General features: G+C 40.7%; 2 protein-coding genes across 4 annotated transcripts in view; both read left to right on the top strand.

The window, feature by feature from the left end:
• Nucleotides 1-12,764, top strand: cunh18orf25 (chromosome unknown C18orf25 homolog). Of its 3 annotated transcripts, XM_043229922.1 has the most exons (5): nt 4-175; nt 2,424-3,176; nt 9,776-9,853; nt 10,857-10,941; nt 12,004-12,764. In XM_043229922.1, the coding sequence occupies exons 2-5, from the start codon at nt 2,495-2,497 to the stop codon at nt 12,167-12,169; spliced, it is 1,011 nt and encodes a 336-aa protein (XP_043085857.1). In that variant the 5' UTR covers nt 4-175; nt 2,424-2,494; the 3' UTR covers nt 12,170-12,764. The 3 variants fall into 3 exon arrangements, with proteins under 3 accessions (XP_043085856.1, XP_043085857.1, XP_043085858.1); XM_043229923.1 differs by lacking the exon at nt 9,776-9,853 and having other exon boundaries at nt 7-175; nt 12,004-12,762; XM_043229921.1 differs by lacking the exons at nt 9,776-9,853; nt 10,857-10,941; nt 12,004-12,764 and adding an exon at nt 5,768-8,392 and having other exon boundaries at nt 1-175.
• Nucleotides 12,765-17,972: 5,208 nt separating this feature from the next.
• Nucleotides 17,973-21,943, top strand: part of rnf165a (ring finger protein 165a) — a 13,520-nt gene continuing 9,549 nt past the window's right edge. The window contains exon 1 of the mRNA XM_043229910.1: nt 17,973-18,285. Within this exon, the coding sequence (XP_043085845.1) occupies nt 18,225-18,285 (61 nt within the window). The 5' untranslated portion in view covers nt 17,973-18,224. The remainder of the gene's footprint in view (nt 18,286-21,943) is intronic.

Genomic DNA, 21,943 nt, shown 5'->3' with positions numbered 1-21,943 from the left:
ACGGCTAGTGGGGACATTTTAAATTAGCAAACTGTGCTAAAGCGGTCGGAAAGTCGAGAACCCGTAGCGGTTATTCCGTAAAAAAATCGGGTTAGCTCCAGGTTTCCCTCACGAGTATGGTCTGCGAGCCCGAGACGTCCCACAGAACACACACATGAGGACAGATTCGAGTCAGGTGAGCCGCCGTCGACGGACACCGAGCGCGCTCTTCTCGCGGCGCCCTTCCATTTTGAGCCTCCGCCGCGGTTTCGACCCAAACCTGCTTCCAGTCTGACCGACGCGCGCGCTTCTGCGTGCCTGAACGCGAGTGGCATCCGCGCGCCGCGCCGCTGAGGCGGCTTCCAGGCGGGAAAGCGTTCCGGCGGCGGCGCGTCGTGTCGCAGGGTGAACGTGCTGCAGTGTCCGCGTTAGCGCGGCGAGACGCGTCTCTTCGCTAGTTTTACGCGACTTGCGTTCAATCGCGCGGTTTATAAACGGATTCCGAGGACGCGTGCTTCGGTGTTTCTTTATAGCGAGTAAAGAGCGCGCCAAGCTCGGGGATGTTCACGCGTCTTTAACCGAGACTCTCTCGAGCTAGCCATGCTAGCCAAACTCTGCCATGGAAACGGTTTTAGCCCAAATACTGCCCTGTGATGAAGCAGGGTCTCCTTTAAGACGCGTGAGAAGGGTTTATTTGTCTCGTACACTTTACAGCTTGTGGTGAAATGTTAGTCTGGTTCACTCCAAAGACAGCAAAAGAGATGGAACGTGTAGAAATAAATACGTACTACAGAAATATACATCATATAACAATAATCTGTGATGATAAAATATATGCATGTACAATGTAAGCAGGTTAAAAGATGGATGTGATCGATTAGATTCTGAATCTATATTTGATCTTCTTATATTTTGAGGTGATGTGGAGTCTAAAAGAGTTATGCTGCAGGTTGAAAACAGAAATCTGATCCGTGGCTTGGTCTGCGTGTTTGGATTATATCAATCAATAATAATAATGTACAATCAAATATAATAATACAAATTAGCTTTTTGTTTGTTTTAAATAAAAAAAGGAAAATTATTGGAGGAAAGGATCTTTTTTGTTGTTGCATGGACAGCAGTATTTTCTTTACCGTTAATCTGAAAAATAAATTAATCAAACTATAAACAAATTTTTTATATATATATATATATATATATATATATATATATATATATATAAATAAATGTTTTTCATGTGAAGCAAATTTGAATTGTAAGCGAAATGTTTGTTGTGTATGTTGTGCGAAATGTATGTTTTCTCGTCCCCCTTCCTCATGTGTTTCTTGAATTGAGCGTCAGGTTTCTGAATGAGGGGTTTTGGTGTTAGGAGTAAAACGAGTACAATTTTGGTTTTGTTTGTATGGAGAGGAGAATTTAAAGATCTAGTGTTTTCTTTCACAGGTGATGGAAAAACCACTGGAATTGTTTTTCTTTCTCCATACTGTAAAAGTCAGGTATATTTTTGTAGTCGCTGTAAACCTTCCTAGTTGTAGATATTGTGATCTAAATATATTGCATATATGTTGCAGTTTGTGAGATCCGTCTCTAAGTTATTTTTTTAATATAGCGAACCCTATTTGTAGGTTTTCGTGGGTCGTGACGGAGGCCTCTTCTTCAAACACTTGATCGCAGCAAAAATTAGTTTCTGGACATAAACGTTTGTGAAGCATTTCAAGGCCGGGCTGTTGTGAAATGAAGTCTGATAACATGCAGAAAGGTTGATAAGAGCTTCAGAGAAACTGAACTAACATTAGACGGGGCCTTACGGCAAAAAACTACATTAAATCTCTATTATTATTATTTTGAGTATTATTTTAAGTTTGAGTAATTCCCTCATCTTCTTTTTATTTCTTTTATATACAACTAGTTAACTTGACAGTGTAGCTACAACACCATTCAAGTAACTTTCTTAATTAACCTTTTAGTTAAAGAAAATCCAAGTGCATGTTAAACGGATCCTGTAATATACGTCTCATACATATATGTTCAGAAATGATGTCAAAAACACAATGTATGCTAATTCAAAAACGACTGATGGTATTGGGAGATTATTGTTTACGATAATTTTGTAGAGTCTGTGAACTTTCAGCCTGGCACCGTCATGCAAACATAATATTAGACACAGAGTAGTAGTTCTTTACAGAACTTGTTTTGAACCTAAAGTAATCAATCATAAAGCGCCATCTGCTGTCAATCTACCAGAGAACATCATGATGCAATTGAAGGGTCGGTCCTGCATTGATTTATCACTGCAGCTCTACTCTTACAGCATCTCGCACTAGTAATGTATTTATTTTTGCACAAAGCAAGCTAAAATTTACTTAATCATTCTTCTCAACCAGTTATGTCTTTTCAATAAAATAGCCACAGTTATGTTAACGCGCACAATTCCTGTTTTCCAGGTCAACCGCCCCTGTTTATCACCAATCAACTGCCACTTTAGAGACTCCGCCCCTGGCCCCGCCCTCCAGAGATGACTGATGCCCAGAAGGTCAACGAGCTCCCCGAGTGCCCCACAGAGGGCGGGGCCACGACAGAGGAGCAGGACATGCCCCTGAGACAAGAAACCACGCCCACTAGCTCGCCGGCGTGCGAGGAGCCAATCAGCTCGCAGAGCCCTGACAAACAGCCCGCCCCCGGCCTGCTCTCAATGCCGTGCTTACTAAAGGAGCTTCACAGAGACTCCGCCCCCGGGCAGCCGCAGGAAACGGCCCCGCCCCCCGCCGCCGCGGCGCAGGAAGACAGCGATTCCTCCGTCTGCCTGCGGTCGCCTTCCTCCTCCGGTCACCTGGGAGACTCGGACACGCTCTCGTCGGCGGAGGAAGCGCCGGCGCCCATTCAGACGGCGGGCAGGAAGTCGCGCCGCTCGCATTCTGAGAGCGACACGTCCTCGGTGGCGATGGCGGCCAAGAAGAACCGCTGCCAGGAGAAGCAGGCGAACGGACGCGTGCGTGTCCGAGGCCCACGCAGCCAGCAGCAGAAGCAGCGCATGAGACAGCTGCGGCAGAAACGCGAGGCGGCGGCGAGACGCAAACCCGACGTGCTCCAGGACAGCAGCACCAGCGACAGCGACATCACGGCCCACTCGTCCTCGTCCTCGCCGCTGACCGCGTCGTCCGACAACGAGGGAGAGACGATCAACTCTCACGCACCAGGTAACTAAACGCACACTTTGGCTAGGCTAGCTCGTGTTGCATACATCCCAAACAAATCCTGAACAAATCGATTCGTTGATGCATCGCGGTTCTTTCTCAGGTGATTCTGGATTGACTTACAAACTAATGATCAATTTGTTCATTATGTCCAATATGACTTATTAATAAATTATAGCTATATCTGTGCCGTTGACACATCAGTGTATCCTGCGGTGTGACAAAAACTAGAACATTGATCAACTTAATGCTATTCGTAACTATAAGAATATATGATAAATATTGTTTAAATACTATGTGTTATGATTTTTGCTATGTCACACCATGGGATATTTTTTATAATGTTATTTACATAAAATAAATGCTTATCTGACCCTCTTATTTAATGCCTGGAAGAAAAAAAATGATCTTTTTTATTATTATTATTATTATTATTTCAAAAAATAATCGCCGTGTGGGAAAAGGCAGAAAAAAATCGATAAATGTCAGCAAAATTACAGTAAATTATTTTAGAAATGTTATTATTTTTAATTGATCAGTGTAATTAGTTTTATTAATTTTTTAAGTCCATTTTGATTATGCTGACTTATTTCTGTTTGTGGATGAGAGCAGGCATATTATTGCACAAGTATAAAGTTTTATTAATGGATTTCGACCCTTTGCTGATGCATCGAAAATCGTTTTGAAGTCAGATGGTGTCTCTAAATGGAAGCGTGAGGTTTCCTCACCTCTTGTTTGGTGCGTGTTTCCTGAATGACGGAGCGGTTGAATAGATCAGGTAAAGCACATGACGGATCTCCTGCGGCGCTCAGGTCTGTTTCTCTGTGCATGCGTGTTGAATGACCTCCTCGTGAGGAAAGAATACAACAGCGCTCTGACCTTTCCCTGACCTCGGCCTTTAGTGACTGCTAACTAGGGATAGTGTTTAAAAGCCTTCAAATCCAAGGTCAAGTGTAACAAAATAAACAGCAGCTAGTCGCCCGACAGACAGATATTCACTAAAACAGCAGTTAAGGACAATAACATCCTAATCGAGTATATTTATGGTGACCCTGCTGATGCACAAAATGAGTTTTGTTGTAAGGAAGCAGAGCGGAGTTAGTTTTATTGGAGGTCTGCACACTAGTATATCACAGGATGTTCTTCATTCTGTCTTGTCTATCAGTTTCCTCACTATCTGTTGTCTTTGTCCTCTATCTGTGGCTTGCGTGTGTAATGTGTCTGCAGTCTGTTTTTGTTTTTTTTGTTTTGGTCGTTCTATGTATACTTCTAAGTATACTTGTTAGTGAGGATGTGTCCTTGTGTGGCCACCAGGGGGCGTGTGCCTGTTTGGGGCCACACTGTTGACATGGAAGGAGATGAATCTCAGTATATGTGATTGATTGTGGAGCATATCATATCTTTATATAGTAAATTATATCAGTTGTGCAGGTTTATGGTGATTCCAGTTTGGTTCAGTCTTTTATTTTTTAAGTGTTATTTTATTATTAATACTATATAGCATGTATACTTATGTATACTCATATATACTTATGAATATTTTGGATTAACATTTATTTTTTATTTTTTATTTCATTTTATATTTTCAGTTCATTTAAATCTTAAATGGTCTTTTATTTATTTATACATTTTAATTTCAGTAATTTTGTCATTTTATTTTTTATTTCTACGTAGCTTTTCAGTTTTACGTTTAGTAATCTTAGTAATTTTATTTTCAACATTTTATTCTAGTTAATTGTAATAAGTTACTTTTACATATTTAAGTATCATTTATGCATGATATTTTAATTTCACCTTTTAATTAACAAAATAATTTTTTTAACATAGTTAGATCACAATAACAACACAAGCAATGTTTCTGAAGTATTTCCTCCTGATATTATGCCTCTTAAAATCAGTCTCTGACGGTCATTGCACAGCCCGAAATGTTAGTATGCGTTCATTTTCATCTTTCCTATCAAAATGCATGAGGCGAAAACGAAGGAGATCAAACGTGACGAAAGTTTGGGAGACTGTGTGTAAATGTGATTAACGCCATGAGGTCGTATTTATTTTTTTAGTTAGCTCAGATTTGGGATGACCGCTGCGGGCCGTGTGCAATAACCTTAAAGCTCTACTTCTGTGCACATTCACCAAATCATCCGGTCTCTCTAACAATCCTGCTATTACACGCAGCTCACCAAATCTTTAGGGTAGCCATTTGTTCATTGATTATCCTTTTTATTCATTGTTTCTCTCTCAAGATGGATTGAGTGTTCAGAAATGTATCTGCTCTCTGATTGGTCTCTGAACTAGTAGTAGTTGGTTAGTTTTAACTTCTCTAGTTGTTACGCTTCTACCTTTTTATTTCTTCACATGTAGTTTTCCGAGGGTTGGTTGATGTTCTAGTCGTTAAAAGCCTCGCATCTTCCTCACTGTGTGATCTTTCAGCCATCTTTAGTCATGTGAGCGTTGGTGAACTGTACCCAGAATGCACTGCGAGAGCTGCATGATTGTTCCCAGCATGCTCGCCGGTGTGCACGCAATAACGCCGCCGCTTTCTGCCTTCCTGTGTGTCTGACGTCTCTCTCTCGGCACTGCCGTCTGTCTTTAAGCTGGCCATCGCCGAGCCGACGCTTCTGGAGCATCAGCGCGTGGGCGGGGCCAACTCGACATGGGCGTGGCCAGCGGGACCCTGGGCGGAGTCTTGGAGGAAGCTCTTACGCGATTCGCCGCGATGCAGAGACAGACCGAGGAGCGCTTTCGCGTGTGGATGGACAGACTGACCCGCCTGCATTCGGACGATGACCTTTCGTCCAGCGAAAATCAAGAGGGGCGGAGCCACGTTAGCTCCTTCCTGCCGTCGTCGGAGTCGCAGGAAACGCTGGCGGCCTATCAGATGGCTCGCCTCAGCGCCATCACGGTTCCCCGCCTCAGACTGCTGGCGTCAACGGAAGCGCAGAGCCGCCCGAACCAAACGTTTAAGGAGCGTTAACGCAACACGACTGTGCCGACTCGATTCGACCGCTGAAGTGGAGGCTTAGGACAGTGCACAAACTTTCTCTTTATCTCTTACTCAGTTCATCTTCATTACGGCTTCCACATCTGTCTCTTTCTCTGTATTAAAGGATCCGCTTTCCTACAAATTGGACATTTACTCATCCTCATGCCTTTCTGAACACACTGGGCGTTCTCGCATGCAACACAAAACGCTCGTTTCTGGTAACGTTCTTGCTGATTTGATGAAAGTGAACCCGTCAAGCTGTTATTTTTCTATAATACTATTCTTCTATCTGATAGTATTATAGGTTTTATGCATTGGGTCAGGTTTTAATATTTTACTTTGGTCACCTTTAGTAGTTTTGTTTACATAAGCACAAGTTTACACTTATTACGCTTACACGCTTTTTTATTGTTCGGTTTTATAATATTGTTTTAGTAAACGATTCGAAAAGCAAAATGTTTAACTCTCATTTGAGCTGTTTTAGTTTTTGTTACTTAATGTAGTACTTACAATAAAACACAACATTTTCAGCACATTAATCCAAAATAAAACCACATTAAATTGGTGGTTTTACGTAACGAAAAATGATGAATTGCTCTAGAAATGCTACAAAAAAAAAATATTATTTTGAATTAATTGAATTGTATACAAATCTAAAAAAAATATATTGAATGAAGATGTTGACTGATACCGCGTGACAGACCCAGTCGAAGATTTGGCATGTAGTATAATATAATTTGGGTTTGGAACAGCATGAGGATGCATAAATAAAGACGGAAACTTGTTAAAGCATTTCTTTAACTTCATCTGTCTTTCCTTTATTAACATTTTGCGTTGTTTTATACGGGCATCTCAGGGCCGCCCTCCACACTCAGTGCCTTCTTGATCTCATTTCTTTGGGAGAGCCAGCTTCTTCCACTCACCTGGAGATGAATCATTTAAAAGAATCATTTGTCTTGCCTGTAGACCCGTGTCGTGACCTTATTTCCACCAGAGACTTGTGAAGTTTCGCATCGACTGCCGTGTGTCTTTTTGTTTTCATCTGGGCCGGCATGTCTACCAAAGATCTCTCGTTTGCGTCGTGGATCGGTTTAGGTTCTTATTTAATCACTTCTTCCAAAGCGGAATATGCATGATATGAGCTGACAAGCGAGAGCTGTGACGTAACGACAGCCTGTACATAGGACTTTACGCTGAATACTAACTTCACGTCAAACGCCGATAGAAGCGGTCCGTGATGCACACGCAATAAACTTCTAGAGATACTGATCACTGTTTTGGCTGTTGAAGGGTGCTTTCCGTTTAAACACGTCAGAGTCGTATTTTACCCCAAAGCTTGTGTTCACGTAAAAACAGCGTTCGGATATATTAGCTTTCAAATACACTATTTTATTGACCGTTAAGAAGATGCACCTTACTGTAATGCCTCTGGTTGGTTTTACTACGAGTTGGTGCGCGTTTTATTTTAAATAAAAAACAAAACAAAACCTAATTAAATGCAGCACAGCAAATGCTCGTTTATATAAATAGTTTACTTTGAATATTAAAATAGACGAGAAATTTCACGTTACTGCAGTGAGTATTATTTAAAATCTTTTTTTTTTTTTTTTTTTTTTTTTTTAGCAAATTCTTCTTAATTGCTAACGTCACAATTTCATAATTCTTCATGTGCATATAAATAGGCTTAATTGTGTTGCCAAACATAATTTCATGTCGTTTCTGTTTGATTTTAGGGTGAAATATGAGCTGGCCAGATTTCATGAGATTCTCCCGTCATGTGCTTCCTTCCACACACACACACACACACACACACACACACACACACACACACACACACTCATAGTCCAGGTTTACTGTAGTTACGGACTTGAAAGCTGTTTACTGTACTGCTTTACTGTATAGAGTGTCTGAAGGAGATTGTTTACGTTTTTATGTCTTTTTGTGTAATAATAATAATAATAAGCAGGCTGCCTAAGTTTAGTGTCATAATGTTTTAGATGGAGGACAGAATTTCCTTCCTTAGAAACCAAGAAATGAGTGAACAGAGATAGACGTCTTTTTCTTTGTTCCCAGTATGTTTTCTTTATTTTTAATGTCTCATACTACTGCCTCACCGAACGTAAAGGTGTGCCAGGCGACGTTCAGTTGTGTTTTCATGTCTATGTAACACATTATTGACGTGTGATATCTGCTCTGTCGTTAGCTGGTAAATAAATATACAAGTATTTTACCAGCATTCATCTGTTTTGCCTGACTTTCATAGCCTTATCGTCCAGTTAGTTTACATTTTAATGTCCATGTATGGCTTGTGGTGCGCTTTCTGTTATCTGTTTGTAAAACGAGGATATTTTTACCATGTTTACTTTAATAATGCGTCCTACTGGTCTTTATAAGGAATAATTTAATAAAGGGAAAAGGTTTGGGTAACACTTTAACTATTAATTACGACTTTTCCATCAAAGTTTTCATTTGCAGCTTATTAATAATTAATTGGGTATTGTGATGTAGAATAAGGCAATAATGTTCTAGTTTTATGCACGCTGATAACCGTGAAATAGTGTGCCCTTTTTAGTTTTAAAACATTAATAAAATATTCAATTCAATTAAAATAAGGTCCTTACACATTTTTAGTCTAATATCAACTTTTTCCCATAATGCAACATTTTCAAAGAGAAAGGTACACTCCTGTGCACTTTTTTTTTTCCAGTGAAAAAAAGGTATTATTTATGAATAGTTTTGCCAATATTGACTCAAAAACTGAGTTTAGTTCAAGGCAGTTCAAAACAAATACAAAAGAAGGTGATAAGATTGATTCTGATATTTGGTAAAATAGCATAAAAAGAAACATTGTTTTGTTTTTGTTTTTTTGACTGAATGCCACAAGTGTAATGCGTCTCAAAAAAGTACACAACTATACATTTTTATGGATTTTTGTTTGTTTGTTTAGTTTAAGTCAGTTTTAGTCCAAGGGAATAACATTTAAAGGACTAGCTCACCAAAAATGAGAATTCTGCCATTTACTCTCTTTTCTTTCCAAACCTGCTTCAGTTTCTTTCTTGTGTTAAACACACAGACAGCTCTTTTTAAAGAATGCTTGTAACCAAACGGTTGGCGGTAGCTGCTCCTTTCCATAGTTTGGAAAATAGTCAATGATGACATCAGCAATCTTTTTCAGTATAAGGGTTATTAATGCTTTATTGCTTTATTGATTGCATTTAATGTAAATGCCGAGGCAGTCTGTGGCATTCAGCCTTAAAGGAACGGTTCTCCCAAAAATTGAATTGGTTCCTCAAGTTCCAAGTCTGTATGAATTTCTTTCTTCTGCTAAACACAAAGGAAGATAAGTTTGTAACCAGGATGTTTTGGGTCACTATGGAAGTCGATGGTGACCCAAAGCAGCAGAAGAAAGAAGTTCATACAGGTTAGGACCTGCCCAAGGGTGAGGAAAGGATAACAGCGTCTTTTTGATGAACTCTTTCTTTAAAGCTAAAAGCAAAACACTGTTTGTCACTTTAACCTTCAAACCAGCACTTAGAAATCTGAAGGAGCTAATTAGGCTAATAAATGAATGTCCGAGCGGACGTCCAGGTCTTCTGAACGGCGTGTGTGTGTGTTGCAGTGGGTCCTGCAGTGATTGGACACTATGATATTTCAGACACTCACTCCGAACAGGAACAGCAGTCCAAGTCGCTCTCAGGTTCGTTTCTACTGTAGTTTGACCTCTCTCTCTCAATGGCTGCGTCCCAACTCGCATGCTAGCGTTAACAAACTAGCTTTTAAAGGAATAGGTCACCCAAAGATTTAAACGACGGCATATTTTACCCGATCCCCAAGCCGTGCTAGCTGTACGACTTTCTTTTTCAGACGAACGCAGAACACTTTATCTTGGCTCTTCCAAGCTTGGTAATGCTCACGGATAGTGGCCGTTATTTTGAAGCTCTATAAATCGGATCTGTTCGTCGTGAAACTCGTGACTCGACGTATGATGCAACGCTGTACGTTGGGTCGAAGCCGAAACTCTGCGCTCTCACGGAAAAAAACGGGAGTCACTTATTTCCGTTGTATTTTTGAAAGTAAAACAAAAATGGAAGTAAAACCTATGGATCTGCTTCAGGGGACGTGATGACCTCATGAAGTCGTGTGGGTTAGTTTCACGACAGATATAACCGATCTACGGCGCTTCCTCGAGCACGAACGAGCTTAGAAGATCCAGGAGAAGTGAAATACTACTATGGTGGCTTGGGGTGAATAAAACATGCCGTAATTTACATTTTTGTGTGAACGTTTACCACTAAAAAGACGTTTTTTCACTTTTCGGTTGACAGAAGTGGGAAGCAGCTAGTGTTTTTGTTGTTATGGATGCGATGTCGTGATTTTGAAGTATTCTAGTGTTGAGTTTACTATTTACCAATTACCAAGATTACTAAAAACCATTGCCGCCAATTTCTGCTGCAACCAATCATGTGCAAGTTAAACGTGGCGCTGAGGTGCTTTAGTGTGCACGTTGAGATGCAGCCATTTCTTTATTGACTGAAATCACATTTACTGAGATGAACGTGTTCTGGACACAGTCTGTCAGGTGCTGTCTGAGTTCTGTCTTCTGCGTGAGTTGCGTTGGGTTTCTCCCTCGTTTCGTTCTGAGGATGGCGGTGAATGTTGAAGCTGTAGGTTTTGCTGAATGCCGTGTGTTGTCTGTGTAGGTGCGGTGGAGGTCCAGCCCTCTCAGGTGAGTCTGGCGTCTACAGACAGTGAGGTGGAGATCGTTGGGGTTCAGGAGAACGCCAGGTGAGTCCTTTAGCACGCACAAGATATTCAATAGCATGCATGTCCTATTTTGGTTCTAAACAATAATGTGCAGAATTGTAAGTTAGCAAGAGTTGAGTAAGAGGTAATCAACAGTCTTCAGTTACAGCAGCGCATTAATATGGAGCGGTGAATAAAGTGCCAGCCAATCAGAATGCAGTATTCTGACAGATCATAGGATAAATACATTAAAGCAACAGTTCTTGTAGATTGTAGCATGACCTTGTAGTTATTGTGAGACTATACTGAATATTTGGACAGTTGGATTGTTGGCGAATAAATGGTTGACTTCATGCAGCTCAAATATATATATATATATATATATATATATATATATATATATATATATATATATATATATATATATATATATATATACATTTAATGCAAAATTTTAAATTAAAATTTTTAATTTAAAAATTTAGTTTAAATTAAATGGGATTTTGCTTAATTTTAGTTCTTTAAATAATAAAGTTATTATTTGTTGCTGGGTGTCGTTAGCATTCTGCATTCACAGGATTTTTTATGAATTATTTATTAATTATTAAGTATTATTTCACTAATGAGGACGTTAAATTGGAGAGGAAAGGCTTTATTTCATGAAGTCATGCCCTCAAATGTTTCGTGGACCGCAAAAAAATCGTTTTCCTCTGCTTTATTACATGAAGAGACACTTAAGAAAAACTCTTGAACAAACTGAACAAAATTGTTCACGCTAAAATCCAGATATTAGAAGAAAGGAAAAAAAACATCTGCCAAAAATCTACTTAATTCAAAGGAAACACACTTTCATACCTGTTTTACACACCTCCTTCTTTTAAGCTTAAAGTCTCTTTAATTAGCTCGGGTTCTCAGAAAACAAGACCGCGTGTATTCATTTTGTAAATTAGTTGATTTGTGAATGTTACGTATTTGAACAATGTTTTTTTTGCACTATATGCAACGTTCGGTGGCAGGAAGGAGCGCTCATTTAAGCCTTTTTCTGTGGAAGGGCGGGATCCAGACCAGCAGAAGCCCTGTTTGATTAGGTTTTGCTCTTTTCAGCGTGGTGGCCAGGTTTCCCCGCGGTGGAGTGATCCAGTCTCTTTCTTCCTGGAAGCAGAGAGCTCCCGCTCAGTGGACGTCGGTGTCGGCGCCGGCCGGCTGGGTTCCTCCTCCCGAGGTGGTGGATCTGACACTGGATGAAGACCGGCACAGATACCTGCTGTGATCAGACACACTCACACACACACTCACACACACGTGACCGGTGGGCTGAGTGACTCAAAGCGTAACGACCGTTGAATCTAAGAACACAGACCCATGCTTTCATTAAATGAGAAACACTGCAGCGTCTGCTTCTGATACGCTTTGATATGCCTGGTGAGGAAAGCCCAGCAGAGTTTATAGGGTGGAAAGGTTCATGACACACACTGTACCGAGTTCTCCCGGGATGAAGTCGGGTATCAAAGCTACTGGTCTGACAAACTAAACACGGGGCTTCCTTCTAGACATTAATACTGAATGTAAACGGCTGAATCTCACAAAAACGGGTCCTTTTTCAATCCAAAATCGAGAATATAGTTTATTCTAATTTGCATTTAGCCAAAATAAGCACGTTTTTTTTTTGGTGTTTTTTAGTAACAACAACATTAATTCAAAATATTTAACATGCTGTACTGATTTAATGATATAAATATTTTTTTTATATTACTAAAATAATTGTATCCTAAAGCAATGCTTTCTGTAATACAGTAAATGTTTGTCAAATTGAAAAAAAATGTTAATCATCCCAAAAATATGCATCATTACAAAAAGTAAAATGTTATTTTTATATATATATATATATATATATATATATATATATATATATATATATATATATATATATATATATATATATATATTATATTATCATTAGTTTAAAATGAGTTTTTATATATATTATTATTTTTATTTTATTTTATTTTTATTGTCATTGATTTTAGAGCGTTTTTGTGAGATTTAGCCGAAAGTTGAATTGCTGGTGAAACCGCAGTCATTTCATGATGACAAATCAGGGATGTTTTACTTCGTCGCATCCTCAGATTTCAACGTCTTCTCTTCTTTTGAGTCACTTCGCCCCCCTGAGATAAAAAAAGAAAAAGAAAAAAACAAGCCACACCCACATGATCCTGCTGTCGGCCTCAGGAGTCGCTTGCTGAACCGCCCTGGACCCTGTTTTTGTGATGTAACTTCCTGTTAAGCTGCTGAAGAGCTGTTAGCTGAGACCTAAACACAAACCTGCTGGTCTTACTCTAGACGGAGCTCTGCTCTGCGCACGTGTGTGTGTGTGTGTGTGTGTGTGTGTGTGTGTGTGTGTGTGTGAGAGTGTGTGTGTGTGTGTGTGTGTGTTCACTGTCAGTCATTTGATGCTGCTCTGCCGTGGGGAGAAGCCTTGGATTGTGTGTTCCTCACCCAATACTGCTTTCACAAGACGTCTGTGTGCGTGCGAGTGTGTGTGTGTGTGTGTGTGTGTGTGTGTGTGTGTGTGTGTGTGTATCCTGAGCATTAGAGGTTTTCACAGCATGTTCATTACATACATCTTGCGTCGTCATGAAACGGGCCCTTGCTTTTATTATGCCAATGGAACTTCTTTTTCAAATACGCCAGCGCTCAAAGGTTTGGGATTATTAGGGTTTTGTCTTTGAACGAAGTCTGTGACGCTCATCAGGGCTGCTTTTATTTCATATATAATCTAGAGGAATGTCGTTACAGCTTAAAACGAGTGTCTTTTATGTAAATGTGTTGTAAAATATAATTTATTCAAGAGATCAAAGCTGAATTGTCAGCAAGTCATTCTTAAAATGCTGATTATTGCTGTTATTAGTGTGGGAAGCACTTCCTAGCATCTGATATACACTACTACTGTTCAAAGGTTTGAGATCAGGGAAGAACGAATGCTTTTATTCAGCATTAAATTGATTACAGGTGACAGCAAAGACATGTAAAATGTGTGTTTAGCAGCAGATCAGGGTATTAGAAGGATTTCTGAAGGATCATGTGGAGGATATGCTCAATATTCAGCTTTAGTCACAGGAATAAATTTAGAATTAATACTATAAATTAAATTAAAATTATATTAATTAAATTAATAAATTAATATTGATAAATTAAATTAATATTAATTAAATTAATAAATTTTAAATTAATTTTAGAAAGTAGAAAATAGCAGTTTGACATGATGACATGTTTTCAGTATTCAGTAATCAAATAAATACAGCCTTGGTGGGCAGAAGAGACGTCTAAAAAATATATATATATATATATAATAATTTCAAACTTTTGAACTTTGGTGTATCTTGTTGTGAATACAATCAATGTGTGATGAGAAAAAAAGAGTGATTTTTTTTTTTGTTCTAAATGGGGTCTAATTTGCATATAGACTTTTTAACCACATTTCTTTTGTTTTATATATGTTTCTATGGTTGCATCGTTCTATCCCAGACACCACTGAAGCTATTTATTGATATTTGCTGTGTTTTACTTGATGTTACATGAATCATTTGTTCGAAGAGCAATATGAATATGCATCTTGAAAACTGTGCGTATTAAAGGGACGGTTCGCCCGATACATGAAAGCGCTCATTATTTCTTCACCTTCATGTCTTTTTTTAAACCCTTTTTAGATCGGCTTTCTGCTTTGGGAAATGGAAGATGATTTAAAGAATGTCCATGCTGTTTTTTTTCCCAATAAAGCAAGCTGCGTAGAAGTCATTCAGACTGCTTTTATGGTGCTTTGTTGTCATGATATGGAAAAAAGCAACGCGGACATTCTTCAAAACGTTTCCTTTGGCGTTTCTCAGAAGAAAAAGTGAAGCATTGACACGAAGGTGACTAAATAATGACGAAATACTGGGTACGCCGTCCCTTTGAGTTTGAGTCTTGGCAATATATTGAGCGTGCATCCGTCAGATGTAAAGGTTTCCTCACGGTTTTCCCTCGTCAGACCACTGTGTGTGAGGAGCACTCACTACCTGAATGTGAATTACTCCGCTTGCGTGTCGAACCCTGCACGACGTTTCTGAAGCTGCGCCGGTGGCCATTTTGGCTCACTAAGCCCCGCCTTAAACTGTGACCCCGCCCCTCTGAGAATCTGATTGGACCTTTACTTGGGTCGGTCACAGGAAGTGCGTCAAAGCTCGCTGAAAAAGGGGAAATGAAAAAAAGAGAAATGTAAAGGGATGGTTCGTTCTCAAATTCTAAATTCTCTTCTTTTACTAGCTCTCCTGGCATCTGAGTTAGTTTTTGCTCTTAATATTTGTTGCGCCCGTCTGCTCTTAACGTGTGGTATCTGTACTTCCTGTTAGCAAAGACAGAGATGCATTTGGAGACCATCCAGCGTGTGTTCTTCACCCGTACGACCCACGAGATACTTAGTGCTGAATCAATGGGGAGAGATGCTGAGTGCCGTTAAACCAGTACGAAATCTTTTAATGAAAATATTTGAATGCATCTTTGTACACATGGCCTACAGAGCCGTTCAAACGGAGTCAGACTTCAGTCTTGTTTTCATCGAGGCTGCATTAAATTGAGTGAAAGTTACAGTGAATGGTTTTATAATGTTACCAAAGAGTTCTATCTCAAATAAATGTTGAATTCGACAAAGAATCCAGGAAAAAATTAAATAAAATGATTCGCAAATATATTGAGCAGCACAACTGTTTTTAACACTGATAATTAAAAGTGTGCCGTTAATATATTAAAATGATTAGTGAAGGACAGGACGGGGTGATGATGCTTGGAGACTGCGTTGTTTGAAGTAGTAATAATACTTCATAATAGAACAGAGTGTGCTGTATTTCTGATCAATTAAACGCAGCCTTGATGAGCAGAGGACACCTCTCTGACTTTTTTTTTTTCCCAAAATTGTGATACACTTTTTTTTCTTATTTTACATGCGATTGCGAGCTGTAAAGAAAAACATTTTCTGAAATGAAAGTCCCAGCTCTGACCTTTTTCTTGGTGTCGTCATGTATTTATATAAACTCTCCAAAGAGTCCGAGTTCTCCAGCGTTCAGTCAGTTTCCTGAGTCGTACGGATCTAGAACCACACAGAAGTGAGTTAAAGAACCCTTTGTTCTCGGCGGCGTATCCAGCGTTTCTCAGTGTTCTGTTTCAGATTTCACCCGAACGACATCCTCTTCCTCCTCATCCTCCTCTTCCTCGCCGGTTTTGTGTTTCCTGCTGAAATGTTTTGTAATGAGAGACCGATCGAAGCGTCCCAGAACAGCAATAACCCGACCTCCAGAGAGCAGAAGTCCCGTGACGTGAAGGGCTCGGGGTTTTATTGGGTTTCCACTGCGTTTGAAAAACACTTACCCTTTAATTTAACCGTGTTGCTTTATTTCTGTTCATTTCATTTTGACAGTATTTTAAATTAACGGCAAAAGAGTGTTAATATTCCTTCTTTTTTTTTGCTTCCGCAAGTCTTTCTTCCTTTAAACGTTTATGTAGAATAAATAAAACTATTTTAAGATAAATAAATAGAGATATTTAAAGAGTACGGTTGTGATTTCTGGTTTTTGAACGGGAGAAACTCGTCTAAAGCAGACTCCAGTGTGGGAAAGCAGCCGGTGACCTCTGACCTCCGGGGTCACAGCCAGGCAGCTGCCAGAAGAGGCTCTGTTCATCCCTAACCACAAAGAAGTAGGAGTCTCCCTCACAGACACACAGCTGTATGTTAATGTGAGCTCCGTCTGCTGGCTTTACTTCAGGAAAAAGTTTTCTGGTCTGAATCCCGCTCTGCTATTTTTAGCCCAGACGGCGTAACACACTTAATTCAGTTCGAATGATGTTTTAGGCCAAAAACACACATATGATCTGCTCGCCGAGTCTGCATTTATTCCAACAGTAAAAATGTTGAAATATTATCACAATTTAAAACAAGTGTGTTCTGTTTGGATTTATTCCTGTGATGGATCCGGTCTTCAGCGAGGAGAGAGAGAGACAGAGAGAGAGAGAGAGAGAGAGAGAGAGAGAGACAGAGAGAGAGAGAGAGAGAGAGAGAGAGAGAGAGAGAGAGAGAGAGAGAGAGAGAGAGAGAGAGAGAGAGAGAGAGAGAGAGAGAGACAGAGAGAGAGAGAGAGAGAGACAGAGAGAGAGAGAGAGAGAGAGAGAGAGAGAGAGAGAGAGAGAGAGAGAGAGAGAGAGAGAGAGAGAGAGAGAGAGAGAGAGAGAGAGAGAGAGAGAGAGAGAGACAGAGAGAGAGAGAGAGACAGACAGAGAGAGAGAGACAGAGAGAGAGAGAGAGAGAGAGAGAGAGACAGAGAGAGAGAGAGACAGAGAGAGAGAGAGGCTGAGGGTCTTCACGGGGGTCGTGGTGAGAAGTATGAACAGAAGGAGCAGAGATAATCACTGTGTGTGTGTGTGTGTGTGTGTGTGTGTGTGGGGGAAGGGGTTCAGGACTGACATATGGAGAGTATAGTCTTTCAAAGCAAGCACCCCCTTTATGGCCAGCAGGCCGTGTCTATCCGTCTGGGATTTGCTCGCGCTTTCCATCAAAAAACACTTTTTAAAACACAAAACAGCAGGTGGATCTTATTTCTGGTGGCCTGAACAAACTACAAATCTGAAAGTCTCTCAGGTTGTGTTGATGAGTGATATATTCTTAAATATAAAGGTTCTTTTATAGTGTTTCTGTTTCTGTGAAGAAAGGTCATCATGGTGGGAAAACTATTACATTTCTTTACACCGTGGAAAGGGTCCTTTAAGAACTTATTCTTTGGATAATCAAATATGGTTATTCTGTGACGTCACGGCAAAAAAAAAAAAATTTTTGAAACCTTACGAGTTTTTAAAAATCTCCAGGATCCCAGTAATCCGTTAAGATTTTCGGCCTTTTCGTTGCCTGTATTTAGGGTTATCGCGTTTTTATGCATTTATTTAACAGACCGATTGCATAACCTCGACCGTCTTCGCAATGCAGAAGATTTTTATTTTTTATTAATTTATTTATTTACACGCGTTTCGAAGCGCACTGACGTCACAGCGGACGCGTCCCGGCGGCCGCGCGTTTCCGCCGCGCGCGTTTCGTCGAGGCCCCCTCCGGCTAATTCACAAAAGACTCGCCGCCGTGCCGAGCGCTCCGATTGGTCGAGGCCGGGGCCACAGGAAGCGGCGCAGCGCTCGCCGATTGGCCGCCGCTCTCTTTGTGTGCGCGCAGCTGGCGTCTGGGCTGCATTTTGAATGGTCTCGTATCGGAAGGCGAAGGCGTCCATGGGCAGCGCGGCAACAAAGGAGCCAGGATGGTGTTAGTGCACGTCGGATATCTGGTTCTTCCCGTCTTCGGTTCGGTCAGAAGTAGAGGTAAACGCGCCTTGTCTGCCGTCGCACGCGATCAAAGGCTGCCGGCCTGGCGGAGCGTCGCGTGTTTTCCAGCACGGATTCGCCAAGGCGGCGCGGCGTTCGGGAAAACGCGCTTTTTAAGACGCGTAGCGCGTCGTCGTCGTCGTTTTTGCGCGAGAAGCTTTATTGTGGAAATAACTCTGCGCGCTCGCGTGCGCGCTGCCGCTCGGCGGGGCGCGTCAAGCTAAAACGCTCTCTCGTTACAAGCTTTCGGCGCGACGCGGTACAATAAAGCGTCGGAGTCGCGCGTCTGCGGCGGCGTTTCGGCTCGCTGCGGCGCAGAGCCGTTAAATTCCCTCACATCCGTTCCGCCGTGTGCGGTTTTGTTTATGAATAATTAAACATGGCTCCGGTGCTGACGGGCAGCTGCAGTGCCGCGAAACATCCTCAGCTGAACCCGCGCGCCCTGCGTGGACAAATTAGAGCCCTTTAACGTCTAACCGTCGCTTCTGCGTGTTTTAATACAGCTGTAACGGAGAGAAAAACACCTGGATCTTAAATCCCGCCTCAGCCAGCCGAGTCTGGACGGGGAAAAAAGGTGCCTCGGTGTACAGTATCTGTGCGCGTCCATAATAACAGTAGCGGAAATGCGCGATTTTTAGCCCTTCTGCTGCGGGTTTCATATTTAATAAGCCGTTAAATTATGTACCGTGTTATATGCGTTTCATAGACGCGCTTCACCGGATGCATATCTAAAATGTGAAGTTAAATCGTTATTATAGCGGTATGCTGTGCGTTTCGTCGGGATGCATCCCTGCATTTAACATTATCGAATCAAAATATCGGTGCGTTTTGTAACTAGATGATTAGTTGCACAAATAATCGTGGTATATGCAATAAAAAGGATGCATTTTGTAGCTCGAGTGTTTAAAAGCGTGCAATTAAATAATTGACACTTTACTCATCAGCAGCAGAAAAACAAGTTTCATCCATGTGCGAAATGTCTAGGAAACGCGTGCAATTAATCAGTTTGGCTCTCACCTAAGCACAAGCGGATAAAACGATGCATTGATACAAAAATTGTGCGTTGAGATATAATAGTATGCATTTTACTGTAACCGGCGGAATAGCGGTGCATCGATATATTTGCCTAATAATACGAATTAGAGGTGTGTTTTGTAGCCACACTGCACCTAAATCAAATCTATACCTTTAAAGAATACGCTGGTGTGTGATTTTTACTGTCACCGGCAGAAAACCGAATGCTTTGATGTATGTGTGCAATAATAATAGTACTAATAATTAGAGGTGCATTGTGTAGCCATGCTCTAGCACCGATGGTTTCATTGATTGTGCTTGTATTTGTTTCTATTTTTTTCCTTGTTCCATAGTCTGGGGGCTGATTCAACATACCGCATTTTTTCAGAGCTCTGTTCCCTTCCATTGTGTATCTAACGATCACCCGCCGCTGCTGTGCTATAGCCTCTGCCTGCCCTGCATCTAGCTGTGTTGTGACTCCCTCTTCTCATTCCCTCTCTTTCCATCTGAAGACGACATTACAAACAAACTCTCACTCATCCAGTATCTCCTCCTGTGTAACCGACTGCAGAATAACTCTCTCTCTTCTCTAGAAGAACCCTCTTATTTTTAAACGGTCATTGTTGCTTTGACGGAAATAACAACTCATTTGTAGCATTTAGCTTCTTTTTTACGACTGTCATTGTGATTTGTCCCATTCTCGTTGTGGATAGAACAACATTTTTGCTGTAAATTTCTGTCCGGTGGATGCATTGGCCTCTCGCTCGCCCGCTGACCCCTGACCCCGCCTCGCTCTCGTCTCCCGGGAAGCTGCGCTGTGCCGGTGGGATTAGCTCAGGAACTTGACGTCCATTTTTCTTTTCTGATTATGCGTGTGGCGTCGGGATCGATGCTCTCTCGCTCCCCGGCGCGAGACATTAATGATTTAATCAAATTAAATCCATACGCTCCTCCTTTAAAGAATAGTTTTGCGGTGGAAGAATTTATTTACTGGAATAATGATGTTTGGAGGAAATAAAAAATTAACTACTTTCGTATTTTTGTCATGTTTTGAATTGGCTTTTCATTTAAATAAAATAATAATAAATATATATATATATTGTTAATATTGCTGCTTATTTAATTTTTGCAAGTTAGCAATTTAACTTAAAACATAGAGATGTCGCCAATTAAATGAAATAAAAGATGCGTCTTATTATTATTATTATTATTATTCTGTGTGACTTAGCTTTGTTTACTAATAAAAATGGTTTTAATTTTAATAACTCTGGTTTAAATGAGTCACACGCTATATTTCAGGTCTTCTGATGCTTGAGTCAAATTTAAGGTGTTTTAAATCTCTCCGCTCCTCCTTAAAAGAATAGTTAGCCGTAGAAGAAGAAATCTGTGGTTTTTACTGCCGTCTTTTTTTTGTCGTTCAGCGCCCGTATGCTGGAATAATGATGTTTGGAGGAAATAAAAAAACTACTTTCATAATTTTCTGTCATGTTTTTAATTAGCTTTTCATTTAAATAAAATAATATATAAAATAATAAAATATATATTGTTAATATTGCTGCTTATTTAATTTTTGCAAGTTAGCAATTTTAGTGATTTTTACCTTAAATCATAGATGTTGCCAATTAAATGAAATAAACTAGATACGTCTTGTAGTATTATTATTATTATTGTGTGTGATTTAGCTTTGTTTACTAACAAAAATGGTTTTGCTAGCGTTAACCAAAACTAATAGCTCTGGTTTAAATGAGTCTCTCGCTGTATATCAGGTCTTCTGATGCTTCAAGTCAAATGTAAGGTGTTTTAAATCTCTCGTACGGAGCTGAATGAAACGCTTTTAGTCTCTTAAGATGGCGTTCACTGTGAGGAAATGTAGGAAAGCCTTGTTTTGACAGCATACGGGTGTAGAGAGACACGGGAGCGTAGAAAGAAAGTATTTTCTCTTCAAAGGTAGTATATGTTGAGCTTTTATTAATCCTCAGAGTAACGCACGGACACCTTAGAAATCCGTTACGGTTGACATGAAACACATTTTAGAGCAGACCGCTCACACGTGGAATATTTATTTGATATGACCGCCTTTAAAGGAATAGTTCACCCGAAAATGATCATTAGTTGAAGCGTTCGCCCCCAGGTCTCCTCGTAGACGGTGTGCCGCTTCACCAGGTTTGGAGAGACGCAGCATGGCATCATTCAGCGCGGGGTGCTCTGAAGTGAATGGGTGCCGTCGGAATGAGTCCAAACAGCTGCTAAGAACATCACGGTAATCCATCGCTTGGCGTCTCGGGAAGCGTATCTTATCTTGATGTGTCGTGAGGACTCTGGATCCGACGGCACCCATCCACTGCACAGGATCCGCCGACTCCAAACCTGACGAAGAGACAAACTCCACTTAATTCGAGCGAACATTTCATTAAAGCAGACCGGCACGCCGCACCCGGCCCTCGTTCATCCGATTGACCCGAGCTGCAAAGCCAGCGTTAGCCTAGCGCTGCTAGCGCCGTGCGAGCGCCAATGTCATCCACTTCACAGGGATCACTAGAACTGCACTGTAGTCCTCCTCGTATGGAAATGTCTCTCTTCTTTGGTTGTGGTTCTCTGCCTTCTGTTCCTGTACTAGGCTGTAATGCATGACCATGTTTAT

Source organism: Puntigrus tetrazona, unplaced genomic scaffold, assembly GCF_018831695.1.
Source record: "Puntigrus tetrazona isolate hp1 unplaced genomic scaffold, ASM1883169v1 S000000116, whole genome shotgun sequence".
Classification (NCBI taxonomy): Eukaryota; Metazoa; Chordata; class Actinopteri; order Cypriniformes; family Cyprinidae; genus Puntigrus; species Puntigrus tetrazona.
This window is presented reverse-complemented; position numbering and strand designations above follow the sequence as displayed.